General features: G+C 40.7%; 1 protein-coding gene across 2 annotated transcripts in view; it reads right to left on the bottom strand.

Annotated features, from left to right (window-relative positions):
• Positions 1–724: 724 nt before the first annotated feature.
• Positions 725–10,000, bottom strand: part of LOC138019482 (uncharacterized) — a 16,679-nt gene continuing 7,403 nt past the window's right edge. For both annotated transcript variants that reach the window (XM_068866286.1, XM_068866287.1), the window contains 6 exons: positions 9,169–9,420; positions 8,198–8,344; positions 7,548–7,631; positions 4,479–4,642; positions 2,285–2,638; positions 725–1,646 (listed from right to left, as the gene is read on the bottom strand). In XM_068866286.1, the coding sequence (XP_068722387.1) occupies positions 1,422–1,646; positions 2,285–2,638; positions 4,479–4,642; positions 7,548–7,631; positions 8,198–8,344; positions 9,169–9,420 (1,226 nt within the window). In that variant the 3' untranslated portion in view covers positions 725–1,421. The remainder of the gene's footprint in view (positions 1,647–2,284; positions 2,639–4,478; positions 4,643–7,547; positions 7,632–8,197; positions 8,345–9,168; positions 9,421–10,000) is intronic.

Genomic DNA, 10,000 nt, shown 5'->3' on the forward strand with positions numbered 1-10,000 from the left:
CTGGAGCACTAATTGGGGACACTGTAAACTGAAATTAACGATGAAAGCAAATCAAGTCAAAGGTTGGTTTTTGAGGAGAGGGGAAACCGGAGTACCCAGAGAAAACCTCTTCAGTTGGTGCAGAGTAGAGAACCAACAAACTCAACCCACATTTGACGCCGAGTCAGGGAATCGAACCCGGGCAGGGGTGCAGACTAAATTGAGATTTTTTGGGACAACCGGTCGATTTTGAGACTCCAATTGCAAATTCCCCCCCCCCCCCCCGGATACATCAGGGGCAAACACGAATGACATCATAGCCATTGCTATTTGTGACCCTATTTGGGAAAACCTTGAGCTGTTTTTCACAGCAACGCATTTGTTGAATTTGCAGAGAAAAATGTCTCAGATTAGATCCAAGAAATCGAAAACCCGTTCGGATTTTCATGTACTGAGTAATTTGTTCCATTTTACTCGGCAAAAGAGGGCGAAGAATGAGTGAACTGAATTTGATCTGAAGACACGAGTGCTACATTGTGCTTGTCCGTGACGGACTTGTGCATTTGTATCATATCTTGTTTGAAGTTCCCCAAAAATGAAAAGGGTGGATAGAGACAGGGGGGCGGGAGCCCGGGAGAATAGGGGCGGGAGGGGTAGGGGAGTCGCGAGAGGAAATGGCGGGATGCGTTAGTTCAACGAGGGCGGGAAGCGGGAAAGAAATGCAAAACGCTACTTGTTGTCATTTCTTAATGCGTTACAATACTTTAAAAAAACAAGAACCCAAGTGATATCTGACTTGCATTAATGTCTTTTGAGCAATCAAGCAAACAAAAATTCGCGCTTGGGCTGAAAAACGGGCTTACTTCCGATGAAATTGTAAACCCTTTCACAATGATTACGTCATACGTCATGAAATGTCAAGCGGCTGACGAGTAACTGCTGCATTCTAATAGGTCCTAGCATTTTTCGGTGTGGTAGTGAAAGACCTGAGTCCGTGCATGGCACACCTTCTTGGGAACTTGTTCCTTATGACCGTGAATCAGAACGGACTAAAGATTTCACTACTTGGTGACATTTCGCTGTAAGTTCGTCATATCCCACTTCCATATTTTTATGACTTTATGAAACATATAACATATCTACGTCGCATATAGGCTGATGCTCAAAATGTTTATTTTTTCAACTTGCTATTACGTCGATCAGATCAAGCCTGTTGATCCAGGTTATTGTCCAAGGTTGCAACCTTACGCACTCTCAGAGTAAACAACCTATTTATCTGTTTGGCTCAAAGCCGCACTGCTTTTCGAGCCTGTTGGAGGGAACCGATGTCTTTTCTGACCGCTTTACTGGATTGTTGTCCGATATGTATGTTTCCACTGCCTGCCTTTGTACGGAAGGACTTCGGAATGGCACAAACTGTCGAAAGGCCTTGACTTTTAGTTTCAAGGGTATCCCAATTCCTGTGCATTTCCTCGTTGCCTTCTCCTCATTTTCTGTTCAACAAATGTTAACAACTGATCCTCAGCTGGCCTCTGTGCATTTGGTGCGTAATGCACGTGGTCGTAAGTGCCATTGGGATACGCAAAAGTCATTGAGTAAACATCTAGCACAGGAATACCAGCTTTACACATTGCGCTCGTCGCATATTTGCTGAACAATTCCAACCTCTAAACAAGAAACGAAAATGTCAGTAGCTCTATAACTCTTTGCTTTTAACATTGAGCAATTATGACGATATATAGAAAGAGGTCACAGTGGGATTTTCGGATTCAGTATCATGCGTAAGGTGAGTTTATTAGAGAGAACCACGGATTAGTGATACATTTTTCTGTTCTCCTCTCATTACTTTAAACGCCAAATTACCTCGTTTTGAGCTTATTTTATCTCATTGATTCCATCCTATGATACTGGCTTTGACTGATAACTTTGAATTGCGACATTTGTCAAACTGTTACTTCACGTAAACATCAACATCATCATCATCATCATCATCATCATCGTCAGCGTCATTATTGCTATTTTGATGTTGTCTTCGTCGTTGTTGCTGTGACTTATCATCATTTCTATTCTCTTTTATTTTATGACACTTGACAAGAGTTAACCAGGTACTCTTTTCATTCATACATTTGACTAATAACCTCACACCAATAGGGGGCGGTCATATTGGTTTACTGAAACGTTTATTGAATAAAAGAAGTTTTTTTCTTGGCCCGAAGGATTCCTCTTGTACTCAAATACGTTCACCATTGTCATGGGAACACTAACATTGCGTGACATTATATATGAAACAAAATTTTGTTGCTACCTGGTGTGTGTGAAATCTCCAGTGAGTAACGTTGGTTGGAAGTAGTTCTGGATACAGCTTATGGGCCTTTTCTCTTTCTATAGATGTGGCCGTCTTCCAAACAGGAAATATTGCCACGTTCTCTCCTTTTTGAAGGACTTTGTTGTTTATAAGCTTCACCACATTGTCTATAAGGTCTTTGAAAGTTGTAAAATTGATCGAGATGTGGTAGTGTACTCCAAGATTGAAAAGAAACAGGCTGTTCTGATGCTTTAGTCCAGCAGAATCGAGGACAGAAGCCATGTAATCAAGGATAATTGTCGCATCGAAGTCGTTTGGTACAAACTTTGATTTAGCATCATTTATGCTTGTTAGCTAAATAAAAGCAAAAATATTTGTAAGTTTTCTTTTAGCCACACAGAACCACTGATTGAAAGAACTGCTAAGCAAGTTCCTCACATTGGTTGATAATGAATTGAGAGAGACGGAAGACACGAAACCCGAGAGAAATACACAAGAGACTCTGACCTCTTTGGAATTCATAGTCTTACGCATTCTCGTCACCAGAGCCTCGCATCGACCCAAGGTTCTGGGAAACTCTATGTAGGAGAACATGCGCCGTAGGGCTCTTATAGGCAAAATTTGGTTATTTGAACCTTACGGCGCCTTTCACTCCTCGTGCTAACATGAATGTTAGAAGACCCTTTGTTTTAGGGTTCCACAGAGCTCTTATCTTCCTTAGTCAAGAGAAGAGATTGAGTCTAACGAGGATCTGGTGCATGCGCAGTAAAAAGTTAAAAATTTCCCGTCCGCCCTACTCTCACAGAAGAAACCTTTGGGAAGGAGGTCATCTAATGTTCTTCAAGTTGCAGGAGCTCGAGAAATGAGTGCGACGCATCAAAATAGTTCAATTAATTATGTATTAAACAATATACATGAAAAGATTGCTCAGATCTGATTGGCTAAAAATAGTGGAGTTCTAATGTAATGCGAGCGGGAGTTTCCAAGTTTACAGCTGAATAACTTTTGATTGATATTCTTGTAAAAGTTTAAATTTATAGTTGACGCTATAATCAGTTGAATGAACTTCAATTCATTGAAAATGTCAAAAGTTTACTTTTTTGATTTTCTGTCTTCCATTTATCATGTTTATTATTAACAAGTAATCAAGGGATTTTTCGTGAAATTGGGTACAAATAAGCACTTGTAAATTTTTCAGACTACACTTTGCACTCTCCCTGGGGGCTTGTGCAATTTTGGGTGCTGTCCATTGGACGGAAAATCTCGAAAAACTTGAGTAAGAAATCGAATGGAACAGAAATAATCCGGAAAGAAAATTTTTGAAATTTGGGTCTTCCGGCCTTGCGAAGAGGTCGTTCCAGAATTCTGGAACGACCTGAAAATCTCGTCCCATTGGTTCATTCCTCCTCGGGTGCAATAGGCCATTTCCGAATCCAAGTCTGCCTCCTCTTCAAAGCGAGTCTAAGGACGAAGTTTTTCTTATGAAAATTAGTTTTCATTCATATGTAAAGTAGAGCAAATTACCATCACATTACGCACTTAAACTCGCTTTGACGAGGAGGCAGACATGAACTCGGAAATGACCTATCACTGTTTACATTTTGGGGCAATACTCATTGAATGATGTGATTAGTTTCTAGCGGCCAACCGGAAAATTTTCTTCCGTTCGATCGCCTCACATGAAATATCGAAATTTTTAATTAAATTAAACCTTCTGGTCAAATGGAAAGCACCCAGTGTGTTTTCCCATACTATTTAGAAAACAGTCCTAATTTAAAAACGCGCGCTGATTGGTTAAAAATCGTGTTTCTATAACTCGATGACTCAGAACTAGCTCGAGCTGTTGACGTAGTAATGAAATAGAAAACATGTACTCGCCAGCGACTCGTGTTCCCACACCATTTCTCGTTCTCCCAAACTTTCACTCGTGTTTCTATTTAACAATTAGATTATGAGCTAAAGATTTCTATGAGGTGTGATGAGGCCGAAGGCCGAATAGAAATCATAGAAATCGAGAGCTTATAATCTAATTATTTTAGTGGAATTCTTACTAAAATTTACTTCAAATGACGGTTTCCAATTATTTCTTGGCGTATTTCCTAAATAATAATTTATATATGAAGACAACATAAAATTGAGCAATAAATGACATTACAAACGGTTTGCAACGTATTCGGTCTAGGGCGTTTCATACCTCGTATATCCAAACGTACAAATATTCACACTGTTTAAAATATCGCTCGCAAATTCTTCTCTTTGTCACAGAGTCGAAGAACTGTTTCGCAACAGAATCACCATATATCAACAAAGTGTCTGCAGCTGGGGTTAAAGTCCTTGTTTCGTCAGGTGGAATATAGTCTGATGAAGAAAAGATCGTTGATCGAACTGAAAAATCATAAAACTAAAATTTCATGAAACTATTTTGTTGTAGCTCCTCACAATAAAATCAAATCCCTCAAACTGAGTTATAATAAGGAGGATTTTAAAAATGTATATATATTCTTTTCATTTTAAGCAACAACGCCACAAAGCAAGGATATTGGTTAGGATCCCTTGAGAGAAACAATTTGTTCTGGTTACACACACACCTTGGGTTTGGGGCCTTCCGACTTCGTACCCTGAGCCTCGAGTTGAAATGTTTGGGAACGAGTTTCGGTGGAGCAAAACAAAAATTTTCAATCCCTCGGGACTCAACGTGGCCGCCGTGTGGTTAAGTCCCGTCCCGTATTATCTAAGCCGGCAATCGATATTTGACAGCAGTTTTCTATTTCCGAGTACTCATAGGTGGTTTGCAACCAATCTGCAGAGACACAGATTACAATGATGTAATGTTCAATTGCTGTTGGACGAACACAAGTAGCTAATGACGGATCTTTTGTCTTCGTCCTCCAATATGGCGGCAATGACGTGACGTGAAAACCACCAAGGGCTCGATTATCGGTTTCTCCTTAAAGGGAACCTCCACTCCGTCTAATGAATAACTATAAACCGAGCAAAATAATGTTTGAAATCAAATTTGATCGACAATTTTCTTCAAAAAAGTATTTGTATCGGAAAAAAGTGAGTTTTAGAATCATTTCTTTTCACTTTCAAATTTCCCGGGCGCCGCCATCTTGAATAATTGTGACGTGTCGCAGTTGCGTCATTGTTGAAACAATAGATGAATAATTGTGACGTGTCGGGATTGCCCTATAGGAGGTTTTCACGTGACGTCATCGCCGCCATGCTGGTGGACGAAAGCAAAAGATCTCTCATTAGCTTCTTTTGTTCGTCCACCAGAAGTCGTACATTTCTCTATTGTTATTGGTGTCCCCAGAGGTTGGTTGCACAATTATTCAAGACAGCGGCGCTCGGGAAGTTTGAAAAACAAAACGAGCGTTTGTGAAATTTATTTCTCAAACTCATCAATAATTCATAAGCCAAAACCAAAAGAAATTACTACCGTGAAGGAAGTTTGGATATGTGGTCTTAATTAGCATAAAATTTCGCAAACTTTGATCCCAAATATCTCTTATAATACTGATTCCTTTGAGAAGCAATATCAAACACTCGAAAGAGTGTTTCATCAGATGTCCAACCACCTCGAAATCGGTTTAAAAACTCGGCCTTCAGCCTCGTTTTTCAACTCGCTTCTCGGTGTTTGGATATCAAATGAAACACTCCTTCTCGTGTCTGATATATTACTTATTTCAGATACAAATGCTTTCATTGGAAATATTGGGAACAATTTTTATTGTAACAATTATTTTTCGTGGTTTAAAGTTATTTTCTTGTTTTAGTGGAGGTTCCCTTTAAAGAGGAATATTTGTACAGTTTGTGGCGTTGATTGTTGATTTGACAACTGCCTCAATGTAAGTTAGTTTTTGCGTATGGCATCCTCGAAAAACCACAGGTAACCCAGGCTCACTGTGTGTGCCACATTGGTAAATGTGGAGAACATATGAGGCGAAGTTTAGGTCTGGAAATTTGCTAGAAAATGGAAATAAAAAGCGATGAAACTTACCATGTGGTGAGCTGTTGTTGTCTAAACGTACACGAAGTTTCGGGAAAAATGGTCCCCGTTCACCTTCCTTCATAGTATAGTGACAAGGTAGGAGACTGAAGCCAGCGTCGGGACTCCGATCGACCTAAAACAAGCACGATTTTTTTCTCAAAAATCGAATCCAGTCGCTAAATAAATATGCCAGGCTCGTGGAACATGAATTTCTCTAAACCATGAATCCACTGAAGCATCTCCAGGTAGCAACGCGAAGCCACCAGGCTCCGTAGAACTTGTAAGTTAACCTGCTAAAATGGCGGCCAGAAACCGTTGTTCTCGCAAAGTGTCCAATTCAAAATGGCACTGAACTCGGGACGCCTGGTGACGAGTATTATAGATCCCCCTGAAGGGAGGGGAGTCCCAAATCTCACTGAGCAATCTGGGACGCCCCTCCCTCCAGGGAACTTATTATACTCATCACCAGGCGTCAAGAGTTCAGTGCCGTTTTGAATTGGACACTTTGCGACGAGGTTAACTTACAAGTTCTACGGAGCCTGGTGGCTTCGCGTTGCTACCTGGAGATGCTTCAGTACTAGTGGATTCATGGTTTAGAGAAATTCATGTTCCACGAGCCTGGCATATTTATTTAGCGACTGGATTCGATTTTTGAGAAAAAAATCGTGCTTGTTTTAGGTCGATCGGAGTCCCGACGCTGGCTTCAGTCTCCTACTTGTCACTATACTATGAAGGAAGGTGAACGGGGACCATTTTCCCCGAAACTTCGTGTACGTATTAAAGACAACAACAGCTCACCACATGGTAAGTTTCATCGATTTTTATTTCCATTTTCAAGCAAATGTCCAGACCCAAACTTCGCCTTATATGTTCTCCACATTTACCAATGTGGCACACAGTGAGCCTGGGTTACCTGTGGAAAAACCAAGGAGATCAGAAGCTCGTAAAAAGATAAGAACTCAATCACTCCGATACTCAAAGTTCAACGACAGCGTTCAGTCGGGATGAAGTTTGAATCGTAGTAACAATAAAGTGTACACACGGTGCGACAACGCTGCTTTCGCTAATTTTGTCGCTGCGATCAGGAATTCACACTGGTTTGAGTTCGTGCGTGTATCTGATCGCAGCGACAAAATTCTGCAGCAGCGACAATGATTTTCACAAAATTGACCGTTTCACACGAAGCGAAATGTTGCGGCAACATGTCCCCTCGACGTGTCGCAGCAAACATGGTCAAAAAACTTTTGTGAATATGGCAGCTGTACCTACCTTGAACGTAAGGCAACCACTGGTCATTGACCCATCTGCCAAACCCGTCTTGCAACAAGAAACAAGGGATTCCACAAGATGGCGCTGTTTTTGTGAACAAAGACTAAAACATTAGCAGACATTATTAGCTCTCCAGAGCTAAAAACACAAAATTTGTATTTGTGTTTTACAAATCTTCAATTCGATTTATAAACTTTTACATCGGCTCCAATTTATGTTTTTAGGTTGAAAATGATCAAACTGAATGCATTATTTCTTTTGCGATAGACTGTTGCAGATTTCTCGTGCTCGTAAGCGTAAGCGGCTTCATAAAAAATCTTTCGAGAAAGTCATAATTGAAATTAAAGCAAGGAAAATCTTCTGTTTCCTTCCTTCGGTCAGGTTTTTGCTTTGTAAACGGAGACAACGTTTATGAAAACATAATTGTTTCTAATTTTGCTTGCGTTGCTATGTAAAGTTGCAAGTCGCCACGGTGCAATATCAATCAGCCTCGCTTTCAAGTGGCAATTCCACACTGAATACCTCGCCTCGGTAGCCAATCAGATGTCGAGGATTCTCCTAACTATGCGATTCTATACGTTATTGACCGTTACTGTGTTTTAACTCTATCCCTCAAGGAGTATTTGTCTATCAAACAATGTAGGGTTTACCTTCAGCAATGGGAGAAACGCCAATGTTATCAGTACGTTCTGGGATAAAGAACGTAACAGTAGTTTGTCCTCCCAGAGGCTCTAATATGTAGTCATCCGCGATGTATCCCAAAATTCCATGAGGTTGGTGTTTTCCTTGAATCGTTCCTAAGTGATTTTTTTTGACAAAAAGTTTAATTTTTTATCCATTCCGATGCTGTTCTCAGTTCAGGTAAAGAGGCAGAAGCCTCTATAGCCTTACTTATCTTTCCCTTGTAAAAATCCTTTAGTTAACTATCTAGGAAAAGGAAGCAATACGGGTGGAGGATAATTTTAAAGAGGGGAGCAGGGCTAGCGCAGTGGCGTAAACACTCCCCTCGATCTCTCAAATGTGGCCCGGACTCGATTTCCAGACTCGGCGTCACATGCAGGTTAAGTTTGTTGGTTCTCTCCTCTGCTCCGGCCCGAGAGGTTTTACTCCGAATACTCGGGTTTTCCCTTCCGCCTTAATAATGATGATGATGATGATGATTATTATTATTATTGTTATTAGACAATGATTAACATATATCAAATACAAGGTGTTACAAATGAACCCACTGGGAACTCGGAAAAATCCGAGCCACATCTGCTCTGTGGCTGCGTGATGCTGCTCGATTCAAATTCCCACATTTCACCCTTGCTCACTATAGAGTCTCCAGTAGCTCAGTGGCTAGAGCATCCGTGCTAGATCACGGAGGGTCGTGGGTTCGAATCCCATCTGGGGCTCGGATTTTTCCGAGTTCCCAGTGGGTTCATTTGTAACACCTTGTATTTGATATTTATTATTATTATTATTATTATTATTATTATTATTATTATTATTATTATTATCCCTTGAAGGCTTGGAGGCCTTAGAAGTGACCATTTAGAAATATTTCGAAGCGCTTTTCTATGTCAATCTTTTTTACAGGCAATTTGCACCTTCTATACCAATATCCCCGTCACCATACCTCTGATGAACCAATCTACAGGCGGCTCCCGTAAACCGTCGCAAAGCGTGAAATCCAGAATGATCTGAGCCGAGTAGTTACCAGGCTCTATCGGCAGGAATAACACCTCATACTGTCCGTTGTCATGGTCCCAAACCTGTGGCGCAAGAGATGCTGGGCCTTGTCTCATATACACTCTCCAGGCATCCCCACCGAACCCTTTCATGACACCATTTTTTGTGACGGACTGAATGAAAAAACGACTGAAGTGGCCTACAAAATAGAAACGATTCAGGCATTTGTTCAAGTCGTACAATTTTAACTCCATCTAAAAATGTCTACCAAAAGTGTGAGCAAATCCTCTTTTAACCCTAACTCTCTTTTAAACATGCCGGTAAAGAGGTTAAGGAGCAACTTAAAAAAGGGCTCGCTCAAAGGACACTAGTTTATAGAAGGAAATGATTATCGCATACATACCTGGGGAACCAACAATCGAAATAGTATTGATACGAATTGAACAACCCGCGTGGTGGTCGATTTTCGCACCAAACTGATCACACAACCAAGGGCATGCCCTTCTATAATCAATACGTTTCGGTTCGATTATTTTCCGTTTTGTATTGGGAGGAAGGTTTGCTGGTTTGATTGACCAACTCTACCAACCACATCCGAGCATGCGAGAAAAATATTAAAAACAAAAGCTAGTGTCCAATGTTTTCTCGGACTTTTTGTGATTAGTCAGGTATTGCTATGGTCGCAGTAAACAATGCAAAGAAGTCTGATAAGGATTGTGCCAAAGAGTTATCACGTTTCAACGGAAAAAGGTTGGGAAAGTGTTCTATTGGGAAGCTTC

The sequence above is a fragment of the Montipora capricornis genome, chromosome 10 (assembly GCF_036669925.1).
Source record: "Montipora capricornis isolate CH-2021 chromosome 10, ASM3666992v2, whole genome shotgun sequence".
Lineage (NCBI taxonomy): Eukaryota > Metazoa > Cnidaria > Anthozoa > Scleractinia > Acroporidae > Montipora > Montipora capricornis.